The following is a 25,507-nucleotide window of genomic DNA, read 5'->3' on the forward strand; positions in this document are numbered from 1 at the left end:
AAGCCTATAGAGGGTGGAAGCAAGGACAGGTAACCTGGGAGGAACATAGAGACATTGTCTGAGCATCCAGGGATGAAGTTAGGAAAGTTAAAGCCCAAACGGAATTGAATCTGGCCAGGGATGTCAAAGAAAACATGAAAGGCTTCTATAAGTACATAGGCGACAAAAGGAAGACTAGGGAAGATGTGGGCCCACTGCTCAATGAGACAGGGGACCTGGTTACACAGGACATGAAAAAGGCTGAGGTACCGAATGCCTTCTTTGCCTCAGTCTTTACTAGCAAGACCAGCCTTCAGGAATTCCAGGTCCCAGAAACCAGGGGGAAAGGCTGGAGTAAGGAAAATGTACTCTTGGTGGAAGAATATCAGATCAGGGAATACTTCTGCAAACGGGACATACCTAGGTCCATGGGCCATGATGGGATGCACCCATGAGTGCTGAGGGAGCTGGCTGGTGTCATTGCAAGGCCATTCTCAATAATCTCTGACCGATCACGGCAACTGGGAGAAATGCCTAAAGACTAGAGGAAAGCAAATGTCACCCTGAACTTGAAGAAGCGCAAGAAGGAATCCCCAGGAAACTACAGGTCAGTCAGTGTCATCTCAATCCCCAGAGAGGTGATGGAGCAGCTAATCCTGCAAACCATTTCCAGGCATACTAAGGACAAGAAAATTGTAAGGAGTAGTCAGCATGGATTCACCAAGGCAAAGTCACGCTTGAACAATTTGATAAACTTCTACAATGAAATGACCGGCCCGGTAGATGAGGGGACAGCAGTGGATATTGTCTACCTGAACTTCAGTAAGGCCTTTGACATTGTCTAGCTAAGATCCTCATAGACAAGCTAGTGATGTGTGGGCTGGTTGAGCAGACAGGTGGATTGAAATTGAAAACTGGCTGAATGGCCGGGCCCAAAGGGTGGTGGTCAGTGGCACAAAGCCTAGCTGGAAGCCAGGAACTAGCGGTGTACTCCAGGAGTCAATACTGCGTTTGATCCTGTTCAACATCTTCATCAATGATCTGGATGAAGGGGCAGAGTTCCCTCAGCAAGTTTGCTGATGACACGAAACTGTGAGGAGTGGCTGATACGCCAGAGAGTCATGCTGCCATCCAGAAGAACCTTGACAGGCTGGAGAAATGGGCTGACAGAAGCCTCATAAAGTTCAACAAGAAGTGTAAAGTCCTGCACCTGGGGAGGAACAACCCCAGGCACCAGCACAGGCTGGCGGCTGCCAAGTTGGAGAACAACTTTGCAGAAAAGGACCTAGCGGTCCTGGTGGACTCCGTGCTGAACATGAGTCAGCAATATGCCCTGCAACAAAGAAGGCTAATGGTATTCCGGACTGCATTAGACAAAGTATTGCCAGCAGATCAAGGGCGGTGATCCTTCCCCTCTCCTCAGCACTAGGGAGGCCACACCTGGAGTACTGTGCCCAGTTCTGGGCTCCTCAGTGCAAGAGAGATACGGACATACTGGAGAGAGTCTAGCAAAGGGCTGCAAAGATGATTAAGCTACTGGAGCATCTCATATAGAAGGAAAGGCTGAGAGAGCTGGGACTGTTCAGCCTGGAGAAGAGAAGGCTCATGGGAGACCTTATCAATGTATATAAATACCTGAAGGAAAGGTGCAAAGAAGACAGAGCCAGGCTCTTTTCAGTGGTGCTCAGTGACAGGACCAGAGACAATGGGCACAAACTGAAACACAGGAGGCTCCCTTTGAACGTCAGGAACCATTTTTTCACTCTGAGTGCGACTGAGCACTAGAACAGGTTGCTCTGAGAGGCTCTGGAGTCTCTATCCTTGGAGACATTCAAAAGCCATCTGGACGTGGTCCTGGGCAACTGGCTCCAGGTGGCCCTGCTTGAGCAGGGATGGTGGACCAGATGACCTCCAGAGGTCCCTTCCAATCTCACTGTGATTCTATAAGTGAAACAAGAAATTCTTTGCATCATGCTAACAAAAGTTTTTGTGTTGATAATGACCCTAAGTAGCAACTACCTGACCGACTTTTTATTATTCTATGGGGAGGTACTGTTTTTGCAGAGATGAGGAAGATCTTAAAGGAACAGAGCCCAGACCAATATCTCAGCTGATCATTAACGTAATCTGAATTCCTCTATCTGCACCAGGTTTAGTTGCACTAGTAAACTCAAGAAAATGGTAAAGTTTGCAGACACTTCAGCAGGCGGTATTCTTTATCCCAGAGGCTGGACATGTCTTCAGAAGTCAGCTCTCAGTAAGTCTTATTATATAACACATCTTCGCATTTCTTTCAGTAGTGCTGTTGAAGTGATGGTCTGGGAATTTGGGCAGAGTATATGACCCGAGTGAAAAGCTACTATCTCCATCACCGACATACACCTTTATGATATTTAGAAACAAACCCTACAGTCTTCCTAAGGACAACTTTTGTTCTTCTGGGAATATAAAAATGGAATTTAAAAGTGAGAAATGCGATGATGGAAGTATGCAAATGAAGAGAGGTGCTACTACACCATTATACTGTGGTGGTGGCAGGGGGGAAGCAATAGAAATTCAGATCATCACACAAACAAGCACAGACTGAATTAATCACCCCATAACAATATATTTGGACAGTAAACTTGCCTCCTAAGAAGTTTTTTCTGCATATTGTGGCAGCCAATGAAATGTTAGTTTAGTCCAACTTTTAGAAACTCGTTTGGAAGAAATTAAGAAGTTGTTCCTCTGCACGACTGATCGACTTTATTTGCTACATTAAGCAGCACAGCATATATCACTAAGAGAAGTCTGTGGTTTGAAACAACTAGGATTACATTCCCCCAGGGTCAGGCAACCATGAACCAATGGTTTTACACATTTCCTCATTGGTAAAAAGAAATACTTAAAAGTTACACTAAATCATATGAGGTTAGCTAGCATTTTTTATGCACAAAACAGTGTTTGCGGGTTGCTGCATACATCCGACAAGTGGGAAAAATGGAGTGCTAAAAGTATTACAAGCTGTTTGTGATGAATGACAGGTATTTTGATACGTATCAAACTGGCACAAAACCAGACTGCCAAGTGAGAAGCAATGTAGATCAAAAAGCTCAACAAGAGTGCATGCAAAGCAGCGTGGCTCCTTTACCTTCTGTCAGTACACTTCAGTACCAGCTGCTAACACCACTGTTCAGCAGTCTGCACTTAAGGCTCAGGCAGTGAATGTGTCACGTGTTAAAACTTCAGCAAAAAAAACCCCCAAATTAGTACTGATATACTGATACTACATCCTTCTTCAAAATATCAAGGTACAGAAAGTTCTAACAACTTGTTATTTACCTGAAAGGAAGATACGAAACGCTTCCAGCCAATATAAGCCTGTACACATCTTCTGGGGATTCTCTCAGGTATATTATCTATTTTTGTAGAAAAAGACAGAAAAGAAAATAAAAATATTGAGATTAATATTAGCAACTTCAAGTCACTTGTTTACTACAGAAGGCATAATTTATCACAGAGCTCAAAAGCGCTGGGAAAGAGAGGCATCAAGAACAAATGTATGCAAACATGCAACAATAAAACTAACAAACTATAAAATACTGGTCAACCTAGAGGAATATATATTTTTAAACAAAATTTATAGATTTGTGCAGGAGTTGTTCAACTATAGGCTACAGTGAAAAAGCTTCTGTCCGTCTGGATTCTTCCATGTTTCTACTGCAACTCTGCTGGACCAGTTTGTAGATTTTTTTTTTTTTTTTTTAATTATGCTTCAAGATGAAAATTGAAACACAAAAACCCAGAGAGATCTCAGCAAAGCTATGAATCATCTGGTCTACAAAACAGTGTGTACACTCAGCAGACAAGATTAAAACCGTAATTCATGTATGTTTTGATTTTCCTACAGCAGTACATTTGCATTATTCCAAATCCTGTACTTCCTCCTTTGCATGGGTGAGGCAGTATCTAGTAACTAAATCCAGATGCCATAAAGGGGGAAAAAAAAAAAAAAAAAGAAATCTGAGAAATCTGTAGCTTCAGACGCAAAAGCCTAAGAACAGAATGAAGTAACATACTTGAAGCACTACGTATCAAACTTTCTACTGTCAAAAACACTCAGAAAAGAATTCACAAAGGACCAACTCACGACAAATATCCATACGGTCTTCCATCACGACATGCCTGATCCCTCTTGGATAGCCTCTAACACTAAGGTCTCCTTAAAGAATACCGTGAAACTTCTCTTTTATGCAAATCATGTCTTCCAATACCATCAAACATCATCCCCAGCATGATCAGGAGATAACAACTGTTAATAACAAGCTGTCATTAACAGGTCAATAGTAATTTCAAGTTAATACTTTGTCGTTAAAACTGCATTAACTAAGCTTTAACACACTACAGAAAGTTATTTTTTTCATTAACGTTCAGTAAAATTATTTACATCTTTTATATTAATGACCATTTTCCTTAGAGGTTTTTTGAAAGTAAGAATTCTAATGAGTATTAATTAAACATCCCCCAAAAATCTAAGTGTGGCATTTTTGCTTCCTGTTGCTTTTGACATTTTTTTCTTTTAAAAGTTGGCATTGCCTTTCAATTTTCTTTGATGCTGCTGCAAAGCCAGCTTGAACAAATGGCTTAACATACCTTCAACATCCTCTCTCCACACACACGCGCGCGCATTCTCGTGAGGTGAGAACGGGAGGTGGAACAGATGTTGCTAAAAAAACAAACCCAGCTTGAAACATATCCTAAACAGGCAGCTAAAACATACATGGCAACAGGCAACCCCTTTCATTTTTCCTCTGATTCAATTACTGTGTGAAGTATTTTCTGAGCATTCTTCCTGTGCAATTAGCAAAACCAAAGAAAAAAAATCTGTCTTGTTTAAGTAGTTTAGTTAAGTAATGAAAAGTGCATGTTTTTTATGTGTGTGTGCTTTCACTGGGGAGGTGTAAGTTACTTCTGCATTTACAATTGCAAGCATACACCCGGAATAGAAGAGAAACTTAAAAAGCCCCCAAAATATCATTGAGTATCTGCTCTTCAGATGCCAGAGTTCACTTTCTATTCTGCAGGCATATTAATTGCCTGAACTGGAAATAAAAGTTATGTTCCAAGAAATTCCAAGTTGTGTGCTTTGATACAGTCATACTTTGCATCTTGCAGCACAGTGAACACATATTGCTAGCAACCATATAAATCTAGCACTGCTTGCTTGTAAGAAAAAGAGCCCTGCCCCAGAAAAACTTACAAACCAGAGACATGAAATGGCATTAGCAAACAGAAGGTAATTAAACAGCAGAAACAGAGTTTATAGCCAGAAATGAGTCACCTGGAAAAAACTTGGGATTCAGTGCTGTAAGGCTGGGTAATATACAGAGAGTACTACTTGTACAACAGGCAAATAGAAATGCAGCTAATACTAGCTAATCCTGTAAGCGCATGTAGCTCAGAAAGGCCAAGGATTTCTCCCGTATCTCAGCTGAGCTTTTACCAGCTTCTTAAAGGAAACAAGCTTCAATGCAGAAGCATTTGTTTGCAAGTGTAACAGCTGCAAGAGGCAAGTTTTTTCCATAATGTTAAGTGTTGTATTAAAATAAGTCTAACAATAAGTTACAGTATACTGAAACATGTTAGTTCTTAAGCACAGATACAACTGCTGAAATTATATTACCAGGGAAGTTGCTAGAAACACCATTTCAACATACATGCACATGTGTATGGACTTCCCTTAACATACAAGGACACTTAAAAAAGCCAACCTGATTTTGACACAAAAATCCAATGTCTACCATCGTTTAGTATGTACAAAAAGCGCACCGCAAGAAGATGGTGTTTTTCAATGTGGACAAGCTACTGAGCAAAAATACGCAGTACTTCCTGTACAACTGAAGCAATATACAGTATATTCACTGAAGAAGGAAGCTCTTTGAGTTGTATTTCTCAGAAATTTCTGAAATAAAGAGAGATCCTGCTACACTTCAGCTGTGACACTACTACACACACAAGATACGACACGTGAACAGCTGCAGAGACAGCAGTTGATGAAATGATCAGATAGTGTTCTCAGTGAAAAGTGGATTACAAAAAAATATTAGGTTAGTATGAGGATATCTGGACAGGTGCAATGGTGTGGAGTGCTTCAAAAGGGAAGAATGGCATTCAGTCTCTACACAGAACGGGAAAGACCATAAACAGATACTTAAATCACAAGGAAAGTATCCTGGCAGTAACAAGAAGCTGTGACAGTCAAAATGGAGACAGGATCAGTTTCTGTCACAGCTTAAGACCATAAGAGAGCACGCAGCTGGAAATCTTGGATGCAAGCAGGGCTGGATGGAGGTTGAACATGGGTGAGCCTGGGTTCAGGTTGTGGGTGAACCAAATTCCAGATATGGAAACAGGTAAGACTGAAGGAGTGAGGGAAGGAACAGCAAAGCCCAGGGAAGCAACAGACATCAAGGCAGCAGAGGCCACATCTGCATTAGGAAGTAGTGTGCACCAGCAGAAATGCATCTGTAGACTGAGAGCCAGCACTGAAGATCTGACATCTGCACTATACGCTTCCAGCAGCTTTTAACCTTAACAGCTAGTCCTAGTCTGGTCCTGTGGACTGAACACCCATCACCTGTTGGGATTGCTCCTAGACTGCTCCATGAAGTGAACCAAAATGCAGTGAGCAGGGTTTAAGGAAAGATTAACTTCAAAAACATACTCCTGACACAAACTGAAACCGTAATACAGTTATATACATATAAAACTACATAATACTGTTTCTGACCAGGAGGAGGCCACTAAAGCCTTAAAGATGAACAATTTCATTGGAATGATGTGGGTGAACAAAGGACTAAAGAAAGCCAGTAAATGAAAGTAAAAGTGATCAGAGAGACCTGTAGTAGTCAGAAGTGTTGAAAAAGAGGACTTTCTAAGGCAGTAAGCAGAACTGAAGTTTCAGAAAAGAAGAGAATGGAAACATTGATCTGATGAATAGCAAACCAAAGACATATTTGTAAATTCATGAGGTATGTACTGGGGGAAGGAGAGGAAATGGGAAAAGACGTTAACCCCCGAAATCAAAATATACAACAGCTGAAACCAGTTTGTCCAGATGCTGATTATAAGCTATGTTTCTGCTGTGCTTTCTAAGATGACAGAAACTTTCACAAACAAAAGTTGTTTTCTTAAGTTAATGCCAATAAAGCAACCAACAAGAAGTACTATTAAAAAGATAAGAATATTAAAATAAATTTCAAGCAATGATACTAACTGTTATTTAGCAGAAGCAGGCATTTTCTGGGGTAGTTTTTGTCCATTCTTGTATATACAAATGGAGAAAAGTCTATTAGAATTTTACACTGATTGCCCAAGGGGCTCCCTTTCTGCAGGTCAGGCAAATATGGAAAAAAAAAAAAAAAAAAGCAGCTTTTTAAAAAAGACTTAGAAAATTCAGCAGACCTGAAATATATCATCCACAAGTACAGTTGCCTTGGTTTTAGAATTTTCCTACAATCCTATGCAAGAGCAGATGGGTGTACATACACATCTACATACACACACACACAAATACACACGGAAAAACTCTTAAAATCCTTTACAAATCTTTTACTTAAGTACCTTCCAGGAAAATTGTTACTGTAAGGAACTGACATCTTTCAAGCCAAAATAACATACCATTTTACCACACTGTGCAATCACTTGTGTACCAACAATTTAGAAATTTGCTTTCTTTATGCATACAAAAAAAATACCCTACTGAACTTCAAAATACAGCCAGGAATTTGCGATTAGCAGTTGAACCATTAACATTACTCTAATCATCCTTTTCATTTAGGACATCTGTTTCTAATTAAGGGACTGCAGGCAGCTCTGTGAATGGTCAAGAACCATCCAAGTGTTGAGTACTGGGAAAGGTGCACTCAAGCACTGCTCCTGCCAACATCGCTGTGTAGTCAAACAGCCGCTAAAATGTTCACTGAATGAAACAGAAAGGCTTGCAGGACTAGGCGATCCAGTCTTTATTTATGAGCATTTAAAATCAACCATAGATTGCAAGTTCTTTTAGCAAGCCATGTTATTTTCTGATTCATATTAGTGTTTTCAAACCAGCCCTATTTTTTAAACAAAGGTTTCCTAGATTAGCATTACAATCATGAAAACAGTATTCACAATAGGATCAAAAGTATTCCTGGTAGAAAAGGAAAGGAGGCTCTGGTTGAAAAAGGCATCTTAATCTTCAATATGTGGGATTGCCAACTGAAATAGTAATGCTGCATGCAAGACAAAACATGTTTGATAATAACCACCTATGACATAACTTGTTTTTTCAGGAAAATTAAATAGGGTATTTAAATATGCTGTACTGTTAGAAACTATGTGAACTCAAGTCTGTAAATAGCACTTTAAATTCACATCTATGAATGTGCTTAGTGTAATCAAGTTTATCCACCTGCTTACCCTTAACTGCAAAATCTACTTAAGGTTGCTACCTAAGTCACACATTTTACCAACCATATTGATTTCAAAGGAAGAAAATAATGAGATGATTCATTTTAAACTGCTTACAAGCAAATTTCATGTGATACAACTATGTTCCAAAAATGTCACTCACCCAAAATAGCCTGAACTGCTGTAAACTGCAAATAATCACAACCCACCCATTCTGAACAAAGAACTACTGTGTGTGACCAGACTCAAACACAAGCTCATAGACATGCGTATATTACTATAACTTAAGAGTATTAAATATTTTATTTCATTAAAACCTCCATTGGATATACTAGTCAGTTAATACATTAAATTTTCTAGCAATATTCCTTAGAAGAAAAAGGTTAAATACAGAAAAATTAAAATAAAAATGTATTAGAATAAAAAGCTTCCTGTATGGATTTGTGGTGTACTGAAGAAACGCACATGTGGCCAACAGTCCCTTCATTAGCAGAAACACAGTCACTAAGTGAATAAAAGTGGCAGAGAGGGAATAACTGCCTGTCTCTGGCAACTCTCTTTGATCATCATAAACAAAAGCAAGAAACCTCCAACTACCTTTTATACAGCAGAGGGGAGGTATAGAAAACCCTGTTAGCTGGGAACTGACCGGGCTGGGCACATCAGTACTCCACGACAGCCAAGAAAGCAAGCTAGTACTATAGTGAGGGACCCCCAAAGAGCAACCCTTCTCCTATGGAGACAAGCAGTCTGGTAAGAACATCATGAGGAAGAACCTAGTACAAACAGCAGGAAAAGCTGCCGTCATGAAGACTAACCACGATTTCCCAAACACAATTCAGAGAAGGTAGCTTTTTAGAGGACACGAACACAGAGAAAGCCAAAAAGACTTGAGGCAACTTTTGCTTAAATGAAAGGCCAGTACTTCATCCATCTCGTCTCTGCCACTCGCTTGTCAAGCACAAGCACCTCTCACCAAAATGTAGCTGAGGGTAAACATGGTTTACCCACCTGTAATTCGAGTGCTGCCGCAGTTACCCATTTACCACCACTCAGCCTGGACCACTAAACAAACAGGTTTGCTTGCTTTCCCACGGCTTAGCCAGAGGTAATTCTGCAAATGCCGCGGTAAGAACAGAGCTGTTCAACATCACACAGATGGGTGCTAATTGCTTCTGCAACCTTCAGCTTCTACCCAGCATTAGGCCCACAGCTAGGAAGGACACTAACAAATTGAAAAGGCAAAAAAACAGTACTATGGATCAGAAGGGATGAAGGAAACGCTGCTTACCCTGAAGAAAGAAGATGAGAAAATAGACAAAGTACAGAGATGAGTCCTGGAGAAGGTGACCTGAATTACAGCAGTTCATGGGGCGGTACCCTCGGAGGGTCACCCTCCAAGTACATAATTAGTGCCAGGCCTGAGGAAAAAAACACTGTTACTAAGTTAATGCAGGCAAGGGGAGAGGGGGGAGCTTGGGAATTGGGTGGACAGGGCACAGAGGGTACATTTTCTTTCTTAATATAGAAGGAGCAATGATGAAAGAAGCAGACTTTCCTCACCCACAGCCAAGTCCTGGCGAAAATCAAGAGAAGCCACTGTAGAGATCAACTCAGAAGATCACTGCTGCTTTGGTAGAGTGGTAAGGCCTGAACAGTGCAGATAGCTTCCAAGGAAAAGCAATTTTTCTTTAAAAGGTGAAGAACAAAGGGTCCCCCCCCCCGCCCCTTCTTTCCCCTCACCCGCTCCGCCCAAATAAAGTGTAAACATTCAACCCCAACACACCGAGAATTCTGGCTACCCTTTGTGTGGCTGAATGTGCCAAATTTATGCTAATCTACACAGAAGAATATAATTCCCATTATGCAGTATATCATCTGTAAAAATGAAACAAAATACAGAATTAAAATAGATGGAAGATGAACAATAAAGGGATTAAGATGTAAATTGTTAAGACATACTCTAAAAAATCATTTTTTATTCTAAAACTACATATATAACAATGTATTTGAAAACTTTGTTCTTCACTTTTAAGGCCATGTTATACTGAAGAGCCCTGTAGCTTGAGTTAGGCTGTGCTGTCACATCAAAGTACACCTGGAAGGAAGCAGCAGATGTGGGAGGGGGCAGAAAGAAGTGTGTAGCCTGTAGAGTTCAGAAACTATCTCCACTGAAGAGGAAAGAAAGACAAGTTATATGACGGGGATGGGGGGGAAACATTAAAACACACCAACTGTGAAGAAAAGACTGGGAACAGACTTTGCTTGTAAACCAGAACACTAACAGCTGCCCTTACACTTCACCGCTGTTAATGAAGACTTTCATAATTGCCTTAGTAGTCAAAATGAGCATATCCCCACATGGTATATATACACACACAGATATATATTTAAACAAAAGATGTTGAATGATAAGCCATGCTAATATAACCCAATTCCTTTAAGCAAAAGTTAAATAATATTCTGTTTAAGAATACAAATTTAAGGTCAACAAACCCTTAAAATGACAGGCTCGGAAGTTGTTAGCATAAAAATATTGAATGTTTATGAGGACATACAAGTTCCAGAGAAGAACTAGTTATATACAGTTCATTATAGTTTTATAGTTAGAATGTGACTGTGTTTAAAAAAAAGAGAACAAAACCAGAAAGGAGACACGCTTACTGTGTCTGTGCTATTCCTGAAAACCTGGCAGCCTGTTATTTCTAACAAGTAACTTAAAGCACCTGCATCTACAGAGCACCTTGCACCCAAAACTATGCTTAAGTTATCAAAGGCCTTACAACACACACAGACAAGCACTACTTTCATGACTATCCCTGCAAAGGCTACTTTCCTTTTCTACTTCTTTGATCTTCCCACCTGAACTCCTCCAACCTGATGCACTGCCACGCAGTTCCTCAACCTAAGGTAAACTGTTGAAATGGGAACACACCACGAAGCTAAAAAAACAAAATCAAACAAGAAAACACATTCAACCCACAGAAAACAAAACAGTGGCAACCTACCACTTACATTGTAAGGGATCATAAATCAAATGATGATACTTAGTTCAAGCAGCAAAGAGCATGGACAGGACACGGTCTGATTAACTAAAATTACAAAAAAGCTTCTTAAAGTTTTCACCAATAGCTGGATGGAACCTTCTTCATGAAAAAGCAAAGCACTCTGAACTGAACAAGTAGGTGGATGCTTAAGCCTGCATATGTTTTAAATAAAGAAGGCCTCAATATATTTCCTTTCAATCAGGAAATATGCTTATAGACATACATTTATCATGCATTCTGAACAGATCCTATACCATTGTTCGCCCCATAGAGAACAACCCAATTCTCCCTGCAGAAAGCAGAAACGTGGGACGTGTATGTTTGAACACTTCAGCAGTGAGTGCTGTAATTAAGCCTGCCTCTTCATGAACGATCATCAAAGGGCGCCAGGGAAAAAAAGTAAGCCTCAGGGGCACAGTCTTTCTGCGGTGATCTTCCTTCACTGGAATCCCTCCCACACCCATCTGGGAAGAAACTGTACCCTACTTTATAGAAAAAGTAGTAGCAAAGCCAAAGTCTTGCACTGGAAAGAAAATCAGAATCTAGCTAGAGCTACCTCACCACCTAGGACTTGCGCTTATGCAAGACAGACATGCCCCCATTCAAGGAGGGGACTGATACTCACATAGTGCTTCACTTTGCCATGGGTCTTTAAGAGAAACTGCCAAAATATTCAACTTGTACAATGCAATAACCTCAGCACAAGTCTCTGAACTCCGAAAATTACCACTGGTTTTGACTAGCCTCTTTCTGCCATATGCCAGCTGTCTGCAACTAGCCCTCCCACATGCATTGCCTAGTCAGTCATGATCTCGTGTCACACTTCAGCTGGATCTGTGTTAGCATCCTTTCTGTACTCTGCAACTCCCACCTCCTTCACTGCAGTTCTCTGAAGCAAAAACTGCCTACTCCTCTGTCCAACATCCTCCATTTTTAATTACCGTGCTTTGGACTCTCATAATCCATACATATTAATCTTAGAGCTTTATTCAAGTCTGTCCAAGCATTCCCCTTCAACTGCATGTTGTTATTGCAACATGGCAGGGCTACCGGATGATCAGAAATAAGACTTGTGTTAGGTTTTTTGTACACTTTTACATAGTGAACCACAGTATTTTCATATTAGATTGTTTTGCCATTAGTTAATTTTCCGTACTGTGGATTCTGCTCAAAGTGTCAGCTGCTGTGCTGCACAGTACTACTACACATATTCAGAACAAAAGTTTAGGGAAACGCAAAACCCACTTCCTTCCGAATAATGGGTGATAACTGAAGCCGGTCCCCTCTCGCTTTCTGGGCCTCCATCATGATCAAGTCATTAGGAAGAAGTAGTTTTCCTAAAAGCTGCAGCTGTTTTGTCAACATAATGCCTTAACTGCAAACAAGTTTAGTAACTCACGTTGCCAGTTTCCATGTGGTTTAAGAATGCAAAGGTCTACAGCAACGTTCCTAAGTGCCTGTGTTTCAAATACCAAGAGTGACACATTTTGAAATTTAGTTCTTAATTTGTAATAAGTACTGTAGAACATAGACAACAGAGAAACCCTGGGGGGCAGGAAACGGACCTCCTGCATGATGTAGAGAAGCAGCAAGGAGACTGCCGGCATCACAGCAAGTACTGTATAGCCTTGCAGCTAATAAATAGGAATGACCTAAGGCTGCATGAACTTTGACCCCTCAAATCGCCAATGTCAAAAAACGTGTAGGTTCTCACTTCATTTTGTTACTCAGTAAACAAGATAGATGGTTACAATCAAGGTGCCTTACAAGTCAAAGCAGAACATGAATACGGTACATCGCATCTTTCATTCTAAAGCATTGAGCATTTTATTCCTTGACTACACTTTTGTGTACCAAACACATGCAGTTGTGATGTAAAGCCAGCCATTTGCCCCTCTGCAGTCGGGGACCTGGCTCAGTACATTTCCAGCCACCTTGTATATTCCCAGGCTTTATACTGGCTCTAAGCCTACCACATGATCTCCTTCTCCTATGTTAACTGAGGAGATGACCTTACATTAGAAAAGAAGCAGCTGGGGAAGAGAAGGTGTATTTAAACGTGCATGCAATGGGAAATGATACACTGTACTTTGTGCAAGATAGTATTTCTCTATTTTAAAAAAGAAAAAAGAGAGTATGCGTGGGTGGGGGAGAGGAAAAACCATCAAGAAGCAGTCATTTTTTCTAAATGAAAATATTCATAAAGATTTTTTTTTTTCAGTGGCGCTCTTATTTCGTAGGAGCACAGATTGCAGTAGAGTGGAAAAAAACCAAAACCATACAACTCCATTCACATACCTGCTAGACTTCAAAAACTGGTTTAGTATGTGGTACCTTACTATAAAATACATTAGTAGGAAGATTATTCAAGAGAAAAGAAATGTTTTTATCTTGCTGTTTTAAAAATTAAGTATGAAAAAATGAACACATGTAGCAAGCTGATGTAATGTAAAAATTTAAATACTTACTGCGTAGGAACCTATGAGGAATGCAGCATTTGCTTGTTTTTTCTGATCAAAGCCAGTATAATGAATTATTTTCTTCCTTATCAATGAAAATGACTGTAGCAAGAAATGAACAAGATTATGATGTTGCATTTTAGACTTTTCATGCCTTCTTTTATAAAATTAGAGGAATGCAAGGGTCTGTTCACCTACTTTCAGCCACCTGTAGTCAGAGGACCAAGTATACTGTAGACTATTCCCTCAAAAGCTTTGGAAGATTCTACTGCATCCCTACCTGGATTGTTCCAGCATTATTCCCAGTATCCAGCCTAAATAATTTTTGATACAAATTACAGTAATCTTTCTTTTTCTCCTTAAATGCATTTAGTATTTCTGACTTCAAGCCCTATTTAACAGATAGGGTTTATGAGAAGTAAATACAAAGTGGCAATCTCAAAAACATCACAGACATGTTAAAGTTGCAATAGTTTTGAAAACAGAATTTAGACTTTTTTTATTCTTAAAGAAAACCTGACTCTAGATAAATCAACTAGGAGTTGTTTCTAAGGATCAGAACCACTGGAAAATATATGCTTAGATTAAAATATTTTGAAAGTATTTCTAAACTTTATCGTAAATAACTTCTTAAAATTTTATCTCAGCTTGGCATATAGTTTCTCCAGTTACCTTAGAAAGGGGGTGGAACGGCATTGCCAACTGAAAGGACATTTACACCTGTGGTGGCAGCAAAAACTATGCCCTAACTGGCCCTTGAAACAAACTTTGATGCACTTGAAACCGTATACTTTGATCAACTGCTAAGCTATCGTAAAATGTCACTATTTAACTAGCAATGTTACTTGCTCAGATACTATTCAACGCACTCAAAACAAATAAACCCCAGATCACTAGCAGTGGTATGTTCTCAGCAACCCTAACACGCCCCTCCCGTATCAAACCCAAGATATTCAAAGGGATTATAATACAGACTTGTGTTGCTTCAGAGCATCCTGTAAACAAAAATCAGAGAATCTAGTCTCCGGCAAACCTGTTCATAGTGCCACAGGGACAAAGTGAGTCTGAATCATGCAAACTAATACCAGTGACAGACATCAAGGAATTAAAAAAAAAAATCTCTGTTAAACTATGATGTTCTGCATACTTTCCAATTTTCACAGTTCAGTGGCAGTTGCAAGATATAAGCAGTTTTGAAGAGGCAACCTGTGATTCACATTGATGCTAATAAGCTTTTTTATCTGCCTAACAGGTTTTATATTCCAACATCTGTTAGAGGTCAACTAACTTGAAGTCATTCATGTTAATTAACATAGGAACTCTCTGTTTTAAAGACACTATGCTCTATCAAGAGTCCAATCCCGAAAATAACTGAGCACCCCTCAGAGAAGATAATCTTTTAGCAGCTTAACATTAGTTACTGCCACAGTGGTATATCTTCTGGATCTTAAAAGTAAGTGAGTTTTCCCTCCTGATCCTCCTCCCTAAATTCACCTTGATAAAATCTGGCGTTCATATGCAAAACTTAGCTGGATTAGGAACCCAGGAGAGCACCTGAACAAAAAAAACCTTTTGGCCCATTTGGTTTTGTTCTTTAAAAAGTCAAGAATATTGAATAAAAAAACAAGCGTTACCTTTAATTTCTTATTTAGCTTGCAGCAGTATCTGTAGACCATTGCCAGATTGAGTGGTCCAAAGTCTGCATAGAAGCTGGTAGGAGAAAGGGGAAAAATTGTACATGACCTCTGTAAATGCCTTTTTTTTTAAATCAGATGCACAAAGCAAGCAGTAATAATATATATGATGTATGTGCATCATTCTAAAAACAAGAATGCCTTCTTACATACACACTATTTTGTTGGAGGAAACAGTTTTGTCATCTTTAAACAGGGACTAAACTTTTTTCTTTGTTTTCCACACACCACCACTCAAAAACAAACTGGAATACTCTAGGTTTGAAAATTTCTCACTACTGTATCACTCTGTGACCCCAGTTTAGAAACTTTATTTTAAGAGCAACCCAAAAGCTTTACTTTAAAAGAAGGCAACTAGTATTGCTTGAGAAAAGTGAACACAGAGAATAAAGATTGATTAGTACTTTCAAAAACAGTAAGCACGCCCTTGGTCAAAAATATTTAAAGAATTAGCAGCATTCCAGATCACATACAAAGGTATACACTGTTCACTACAGGGGAAATAATATATCCATGGTCAGCTCACAAAGGCTTGAATTGATTTTGCCAGTTTTTTCTCTTATTCTAGGAAGTTTAGACACTCCACTTAATACTTGAGCAACCAAGACATCCCCTTCAGCTCAGCAGTCCAGCGCGTACTGCTGAGTATATGTATTGCTGCATCATGTTCCTGTGTCTTCTAGTAAGAATGGGTACAATGAAAGCTTCTGCTTTGAAAAGATTTTTAAGAAATCCTGACGGGAAGCCAAGAAACCATTCTAAGACATATAAATCATCATGGCAGATAAGTCTGAGAGGACCAAACTCATGTAATTAGTTCTATAATGGGAATGTATGTTTCCCTCAGCTACATTTAAAAACAAAATGTCAATTAGACTGGTTCCTCATTGCTGTTGTTCTGACTAATTTATTTCAATGATCCATAAAAAACAGGAAAAAATAAGTCTGTACTTACTTCTCATATACAAGTTCATCATCTATGCAGAAATAATGGGTATTTGTGGCTCCACTCTTTGGTTTTTGGCAGAGAATTGCAAAATAAAGGCGATCTGAAATGCAAGAAAATTTAAAGCTTTTATAAACATTACACTTTTCTGCTGAAAGTCTGAAGTATTACCTGTCAACAGAACAACTTTAAATGGTTTAAAATGAGGCAAATCTTCTTTTAAGTATTACCGAACTAGACATTATTATTTCTCCAGTGTTAAGCAACAAGGCACACAAAGATTGAGCCTTCTTGCTCAGCAGTGTTCCCATAAGCCGCAGCTCTTTAGTGTTCTTTCCCAAAGTGTTCCCAGGGAAGCTACCTGTTTGATGACTTTGCAATACAGAGGAGCCTGACTTGCACCCACGCACACAGCACAGACCCACCTCCTTTTGGCAACAGACCCCACCTGGTGCACTCCGAATACCAACACCCCCCCCCACCCAACCAAGCCACAAATCCCTCAGCACCTCATAGCACCTACGTTAAACTAAAGGGCGAAGGGCGCTCACACTGAACACAGGCACTTCCCATCTTTCCGTAAAACCATGATTTCGACAGTAGTGGCGTGCAATTAAAGCCTGCAGGCAACAGACCCCGGAGGGATGCGAGGGGGCGAGGCGGCAGACCACTGCCGCCCGCGGGAGCACCAGCGGAGCCACCACCTGGACTTCCCCATCCGCATCCCCATCCCCACCCTCGCCTGCCCCTTCAAAGCCTGTGTGCACGCAGGCAGGAGGCACTTTGTGTTTGCCCTGGTTTCCTTTGTTAAGCTGAGGGGGAAAAAACGCCAGCGGTATTCATATAGATATAAATTATTTCTATGGCCGGGGGAGCTGTAGCCCCAGTGAACTTTAAACACCGCCTGTGCTGTTGCTGTAAATTGCTGTGCTTGCAGTAATTGCAGTCAATAAAAATTGAGGCCTTGCAGCACCACAGCAACACTTTTCTTCCTCCTGCCGAAAAAATATCATTATAAAATACATGGATTAAAATTCAAACCTAAAAGGAAAAAATTTATTTTTTGCAAACTAGTTGCCTGGAACAGATATATTACTTAAATATCAAAACAGATCATCTGCATATAAATGCATAACTTCAGAGCATAATTTCTGATAAAGAAAAACTGTATCTCCTTTTCCAGAGAGCAGGAAAAAAAATCACTTTATGCTTCAAAACAAAATCCTCCATGAGTAGCACCGAGAAATCATTACTTGTCTCTTGAAAGTACATGGTAAAGTATGCCATGAAAGGAGTCCCCATGTCATTTCAACACTGACATGCTCACTGCTCACCTCTGTACAGCAGTACGTTGGGGGACGGAGGCAGACACCACCACCAAAAAGTGTACATTTGCTAAATGCACATTTCAGTAGAGCAGCAACCTGATGTGAATGGTTTGGCTTAAACATTTACAGGTCAGGTGCAACCAGAGGGATGTACGATAGCTCCTGAGCAAGTCAAGTCAGGCGCCTACTTTCTTATTCTCTCAGCAGAAGCAAGGCACCAAACTTGATTATTTAATTTCTAATAGTCCCATCTTGTAGGCACAGCAGCTGCAGTACTAGCTGGGAAGTGCGTTACCTGCCTAGGAACTTCTGTACCTCCCAGCATTTACCAAAGCATCTCCTGAAAACAAGCCAAAGCATAAAATTTAAAGTAATGCTGTGCATTTTTAAGAAGTGACCAAACTGGCTTACAAAGGGAAATACTTATGGAGAAACAAGCGCACCAATACCCCAACTGGATGCAAAATAGGCTACGGGGTAAACTGTTTCACAGAAAGGCAGTCCTGGGACAGTGTTTAGGCCAACACTGGTGGAGGGTGGAGGGAGCCACAGCTTCCCACAAATCCCCTGCATCTGTCCACACCACTGTGTTACTCTCTGTGCTGTATCAAGGTGGACTTGTGTGAATCAGAAACGGTAACAGGTATCCTACCACAGTATTAAAAAAAAAAAAGCAAAAAAAAAAAAAAAAAGCTGCTTTGCTGGTTTACTGCCCTCTGCTCTGAGAATGAGAGCTAACCTGTGTGTGTGGGAGGACTGAGGGCAAAGGAGGAAGCAGAAAGGACAACTGAGAGGATATGATATCTAGGGATTGTGTTTAAACTGGCATTGCCAGATTAAACACATGTCACACTACAGCCCCAAGCTATAATTTCACACCACTTCTAAACTCATTTAATGGCTAGCTGCCACCAGGTTCCTTACAAGGAAAAGTTTTCTGAGTTAGCTCACTGAACCAGCCCACTGGGGGTTAACAGCGGGAATACACAGCCAGAAGAATTTTTCCCTCGATGGCATCTGTCCTTTAGATCCAGTCTAATTATTGACTTAGACTGAGCTCTCCGTGTACACAAACAATATCCGCATCAAAGTGTGGGCAGAATGGCTGTAGTAGTCAAACTGACATGCTACCTTCTTGCACACCAGCTTCTTCACATAAACTTTACATCACTTTTGAAAATATAAAAGCACTACACAAAGAGTAATCCAAAATCCTCAAATACAAAAGAAGGCTCAAAATGAAAAGAAATATATCTGCACAGGTCAAAGACCTAAAATAATTTAGCATTTTGCTCCTAAACAGGATTTGGAGTAACAGAATCACTTGCTTCCTCAGCACTCCTACTTTTACTGAAAATCTTCTGCAGCTTTTGCAAAAACGTCCAACAAAAATAAGAATTCCTATCTTCAGTGAACAGTGTGTACATGGCCTTTTGAATTGCTGTTGGCATTCAATTCTGCACTGGTATCTCTGGATCGTGTTAATTGTTGCTATTCTTAAAACACCTGAAAGAAACTCCAGTTTAATGAATTTACAGAACTACCTCACAATAAGAGCAGTGTGTGCCAAATGCCAATATCCTGACAAGCTGTCCATTCCTGTGCACCACTAACAATCGCTCCCTGTTATGTAAATAGCAGGCTCCATCTTTTTAAAATGTTTCCTATAGAGAGATTTTAGAAATGAGCTACACAGAGAACTCCTTTCCCATAAGTATATTCACCTTTCTACCGGCTTACCAGTCCGATATCAGACAAATGCTGTATTACTCACCATGTCTGTTTTTACCTGGTTTTTTTGCAAACACATTCCCAGTTCCGTTTAGCCAAGGATTAGTGTGTTGATTTTTTAATAGGAGTAACACACGCTGAGAAAGGAGAATTCCTTCATTAAGGATCTGATTGCAGGATGAGGGCTTATACATAAAATACACCAGAGCACTGATGAATTGATTTCACTAGGACTCCACAAAGGTTTGGACTGCAGGAGCAAGGCTTCAATTTTATTATTTTTATGCTTCCTTTGCTGATTTTAGCTTTTTAGTATTTCATTTACATATAGGGTGCTTGAGCACTTCCAGATTCCTGCAAATTTCTGATAAAAGGTCATCTTAAAACTATCAAACTAGGGCAGACCCTTCTAATCGTCTCAGAAGAATGAGAGTAGGGCTCACTGCCTTACAGGCTGCATCTGCACTGCAATTAGGAGATATGACTGCAGTATGTTACATATACTTCAATTACACTTAATTTTGTTAGCCTCACATAACAAAACAGTTAAAATACAGAAACGTGGACGTCACTGTAGGCAATTAATTCGAGTAAGCATCCAATGTACAACAAAATGAGCCTGCATACCCCTAACCGAGGACTATGTTACCACAGCTTTGCTACTGCTGGTACATGAACTAGTGAGATTAAAGCTAGCACAAGCGTGTCTACACAAGCTGTAATAATCACACATCTGATTGCAGTGTGCATACAGGAGGAAAAGCATTTTGCTTGTTTTTCAGACCTACAGTGTTCTGTGGAAGTAGACGTTTAGAAAACTGAGAGCTACCACTTCAAAATCATGTTAATGTGAATATAGAGGCGACAAAGTAATCTCCTTGCCTTTACTCTCAATAAGCCTGATGCTTCTCAGGATCTGCTGCACAGGCCTTGGAGAAAGACATTTCAGTAATTCAAGAGACAACTAAATACCAAACAGGCACTCGCTGCAGGACAAGTCTGCATATGATCAGCAAAGATTATTTCATAAAAAGAGAAATTCTACAGTTCTATTGTTAAACAGATGCCTTAGATGAGAAATTCAGAGAAGACTGACAGTACAACAAAAACCAACATTAGTCTGTTTTGAATTACCAGGAATGTAACCAGAGAGTTATTTACTATTGTAAGAGGAGTGTATTTCTAAATTCAGAGTTGGTACATGGTGTTTTGTTGATTTAAAAGACTCCAAAATATCAGGAAAACACATGAGAAAACATAAAAGACAAATTGTGTTGCAATGTCAAGACGAAAAGCAAAATTGTACGAGATTTTCTTTTTAGTCATTCTATCCTTGAAAAGATTCATTCACTCATCATTATGATATTTCAAATTTAAGTGATGATAGAGTTGGCTATTAGAACAACAGCCTGGCCTCTGAAAAAGAAAATGAAAGCACAGTAAAAAGCTAAAGAAACTTTTTATTTAACAGAAAACCATGATAAAAATTATTTTCAGGGCCATGTCACAACTGACCAACAACACTGTGTTACTTTGCTCTATTTAAATAGAGTCCTTGCACTCTGCTGCTCTTGTCTGATACACAAGACTACTTTGCGTATGTTCATGCACTTTCAGTGCTGGATTAGATACTAAAAGCCTTAAACTCATATTTAAAATCTTAAATTTGATAAACACTCACAAGTAAGTGAGATCATATTGATAAAAGAGTAAATACAACTTCTGTACTGAAATAGTTGTATAATGAAATCTAATTGAAAGTGTTGATAGTCAAAATGTTGGAAAGGTTAATGATACTTGGTAGAAGTGTCCTTAGCATTCCAAAAAACCAGTTTTCTACGTAATATACAAAGTTTATAATGACAAGCCAGCAATATTGGAAAAACAAAAGACAACTTAATGGCTTGAAAGAAACTCAACACAAAACCAAAAAAACAACCCACTGATCAATGAACATATTAGATCGAATGCTATTTCATAAAAACTCCAAGTGACAGTGTAAGTAAAATGATTCTCAATAAAGAAAAAAAAGGCATCTACAGTACAGCTCAGAGCACCCTTTAAGATGTTAGTTCCTCACTGCAAACAAACTGGATATATGTTTAGCAGGAGGACAAATGTCAAGAAATGCCCCACGGTGTTATATGACTTAAAATTTAATTCTGTGTATAGTTATTATAGTTACTTCATTTTAGAATTAACTACTGAAAAGAGGTGAGAGAGAAACACACACCTTTCGCCCGAAGTTTATGCATTATAATTCCACATCTTCTTCAAAATGTTATTTATAAAATCAGAGGAATGACAAAGAAAAGCAGCCAAAGAAAGGAAATCAACAGCTTTCAAGCATCTCACGCAGAGTTGTTACATTTTCTTTAGATCATATAATTACTTCTTTCAGAGATCAGGATATGGGAATATGCTTCTAATAAACAGAAGAAATGCATTTGGTTCCAGCAAATTGAATTCATACCAGCCAGCCTCACGCATTAGTTGACAAAGAGAAAATGGTAAGGCTTACCATGCAGCTTAACAGACCAAAACAAACAATTTTTTACAATAACAGCTTTCCTGAACTAGTCTTAATAGTAAACAAAAATATTTAGATTATTCTGATTAAAAATTATTCTGACATATGGCTGATGCATACAATTCGTTAGGAAATAAAGAAATGCAATAATTACTTTAAGTATTTTGAGTACAAAATCCTTGCAAATAATGGATCACAAACTTTGCTGTCTATGATATAACATCACGCAAGAAAAGATCCATAAATCTTTACAGTTATTCGGGCTTGTTTTCTGCCTCTGTCTTTTAGCAAAGGTGAGAATGAGGGTAGCCTGCAGTGTTCTTAATGAGTTGGCACTGTTTCTGTAAGCAGATAAGCTAACGCAGATCTCTCAGCCTTTACAGAGGCTAAAATATTTACCAGTATGTCCATTTGCAAGAATAAGGCCTTATGCTTTAATCTATCTCCAGTCCAGAACTATTAATTCATTTCTCAGAACTGCATTATGAGAAGCCAGAACTGACAGTTCAGAACTTGAAATAACTTTTAAAACAGCTGAACAAAAAGGTAAGCCTGTGGGCTCATTCTTTTAAGGTCTCTCTTTTAAAAAATACATACGACATACCAGCATAATAAAAATTAGACTGTAATTGTTCCATTATTAGAAGCCTGTAAACAGCAGCCACTGTGCGCAATAAGAAAAGAAGATCAAGACAAAATGAAATATTATTAAGTATAACAATCTACTGCATTTTAATTAAGTTTGTTGTACTGCGTACTGCTGCGTATGGTGAAATCCCACTGAAAAAAACACAAGGCAAAGCCTAGGTGCTCTACTGTATTATTTAAATGGGTGAACATTTCTTTGGAGGAGAAAATACAGTAATTTAAGGGGCCCGTTGATGCCAGACGTGCATTATCAGATCCAAGCAACTGTTGTGTGAGAATGGTTAGACAGACCTGTTTGCTGGAGATCTGAGCTGGACAGGGCTGCACGGTATTCTAGGTAGTGAGATTACTTTGATATCAAGAAGTTATCACCTGCCAAATGAGGGGTTTCTACATTTATCCTTAAAACTGTACCACCATCATTTCCTATATAAATGGTTACAGTTATAGAAAAATACACATATGCAGTTACTGTAGCATTAGAGTTCTGCATATAAATACACCATTATGTTTCTCTGTGTAGATTAGGCCTAAAATGCTGTATTTTAGGCTGGAGTATTTAGGATTTTGTTCCCTGACAGTATTAGAGCTTTTGAAAAAGAGGAATTTGGTACGCTTTGGGAGTTTACATTCTTCCTACGCGGCTATACCCGATTTTCAAAACAAAATCTTATGGTTTTCTAAGCGTATTGTTATCTAGGAGACACACTAGTTAATTTAAGGAACCCTGTTTCTTGGCACAGGTAAGACTGGTGCCTTTTGTCCACATTTTCTCTTTGTATTTTTGCTTGCTCTGTCTACAGCCAATTTCCCACGTCGTCCACAGAGAAGTGGTAAGTGAGGTTTATTTCTTGTTTTTTAAGAGAAGTTGTAAATACTACCATTCTCAGATTCTGACACAGGACATAAAACGTTGGGGTTTTTTTTCGCCTTTTAGGCCAACTAAACTCAAGCATGTCTTTTAGCTGGGGAACTCAAACCTACATCCAGAATTATTTCGGCTGTGATCCAATACGCTCCTCCACAGAGGCAGGTTCCTGTGCCAAAACAAAGCACGGCTCAAACCACAGGGCCACGAAAAGGACGGAGGACACCGAGCAAACCTGCCTGCAGAAGCTGTTGGCACTCAAGCGTCAAGAAGAGGTGCGACGCTTGACCATTATTTTACCCGTTAGCCAGCAAGCACAGCATTAGAAGGAAGATATATATCCCCAATATAGAGAGACATACGTTACTATTTTTCCCCCACAGAAACACGTTTTACCGGTTCCAATACGTTTTCCCTTTACTCTCTTACAAGCAGAAAAAGACAGCGCAAGGCAATCGCTCGGTACAGCCAGAGTTATTAAAAAACCACGGTATTTATTCTTCTGGAAGAATGGTCGGACTAGCGATGCGTTTTTAAAGAATACTTCGCTGTGCGAAGCGCCAGAGAGACGCAAGAACTGACCCATCGCACAGATGGCAGAGGCGGCGGCCGCCGCCGGCCGAGCGCCCCGGGGTCCCGGCGGGGACAGCGGCGACCCAGCGCCGAGGGGAAGTTTTCCTGCCCTGCGGCCGCGCCTCCCACCCGGAGCCCGGCGCGGCGCCCAGCGCCGGGGGGGCGGGACGCGTGCGGACGGGACACGACGGGACGGGACACCCCCCGCACCCCAGCGGCCCCCGCCCCGTCCCGCCGCCGGCAGCCCGGCCCCGACTTGCGCCTCAACTCTCCCGCCGTGCCGCCGCCCCGCCCGCCCCCCCGGCACGCCCCCCTCACCGGCGATCCTCAGGCAGGTCTCCGGCCCGGCGGGGGGCGGCTGCCGCCGCTCCGCCTCGCCCCCCGCCGCCCGCGACGCCGCGCCCCGAGTTCTCTTCAGAGCCGGCGGCGCCGGGGCTGCGCGGCGCCGGGCCTCGGCCCAGCTCTTCCGTTTCATGGCGGAGGCGGCCGCGCCGCTACGGTGGGTGCGAGGCGGCCCGCCTCATCCCCGCCGCGCTGCGCCGCGCCGCTCCCCGCGGGGCTCGGGCCGCCGGAGGGGAGGGATCCCGCGACGACGACGGCGGCGGCGGCAGCTGACGCGTCTCCCTGGACACCGCCCCCTCCCACCGCCCCATGCACCTACGGCCCCCCCCGCCCCGAGCCGGCGGCAGCTCCCGGCCACCTCCCGACACCCCCGCCCCGCCGCTTCTGATTGGGTCAGCGCGCTGTGGCGTCACCAGCGCGGAGTGGTGGGTACGGTGATGTCATAGTGGCCGCTCTAACAGGTGGGCCGGGGGAGCGGGGCTGGGCGCGGCCCGCTCGTCGCCGCCGCTTCGGGGCTGCTGGCGGCCGGCGGGGCCCTCGGCACCTCGCCCCTGCCTCGCCCGCCACGGTGAGGGCTGCTGACGTGGCGCCGGACTTCTCCCAGGGAGACGGCACGGGGTGGTGGCGGCGTGGCCGAAACGCAGCTCTTGGCGGTGCGAGGGCCCCGGCTGCAGCGTGAGTCCGCTCCCGCGGACGGGCCGGCAGCGCTGGCGCTGGCGTAAAGCCGCCGCCTTCGGAAATGTTCTCGGCTGCGTTTCTTGAGGCGTCGCAGTCTTCCACGTGCCTGTCGCGACACATACCAATAGAGGGTCCCGAGGGGACACGGCATTGTGGAAGGCCAGCTGAAGCCGGTTCAGTACATGCAGTCGTCTTCTGGTCTGAACATTAGATGGATTTATCTGGAAAGTTAAAATAGCTGGGTTTGAGTC

General features: G+C 41.3%; 1 protein-coding gene across 5 annotated transcripts in view; it reads right to left on the bottom strand.

The window, feature by feature from the left end:
• Positions 1-24,744, bottom strand: part of CDC14B (cell division cycle 14B) — a 47,915-nt gene extending 23,171 nt beyond the window's left edge. For 4 of the 5 annotated variants that reach the window (XM_076363147.1, XM_076363144.1, XM_076363145.1 and 1 more), the window contains exons 1-5: positions 24,555-24,724; positions 16,568-16,661; positions 15,553-15,628; positions 13,928-14,020; positions 3,301-3,377 (exon numbers count right to left, since the gene is read on the bottom strand). In XM_076363147.1, the coding sequence (XP_076219262.1) occupies positions 3,301-3,377; positions 13,928-14,020; positions 15,553-15,628; positions 16,568-16,661; positions 24,555-24,711 (497 nt within the window). In that variant the 5' untranslated portion in view covers positions 24,712-24,724. Of the gene's footprint in view, positions 1-3,300; positions 3,378-13,927; positions 14,021-15,552; positions 15,629-16,567; positions 16,662-24,554 lie in introns of all 5 variants that reach the window. The other variant, XM_076363148.1, reaches the window with a different exon arrangement.
• Between the last annotated feature and the right edge of the window lie 763 nt (positions 24,745-25,507).

Source organism: Aptenodytes patagonicus, chromosome Z (assembly GCF_965638725.1).
Source record: "Aptenodytes patagonicus chromosome Z, bAptPat1.pri.cur, whole genome shotgun sequence".
NCBI lineage: Eukaryota > Metazoa > Chordata > Aves > Sphenisciformes > Spheniscidae > Aptenodytes > Aptenodytes patagonicus.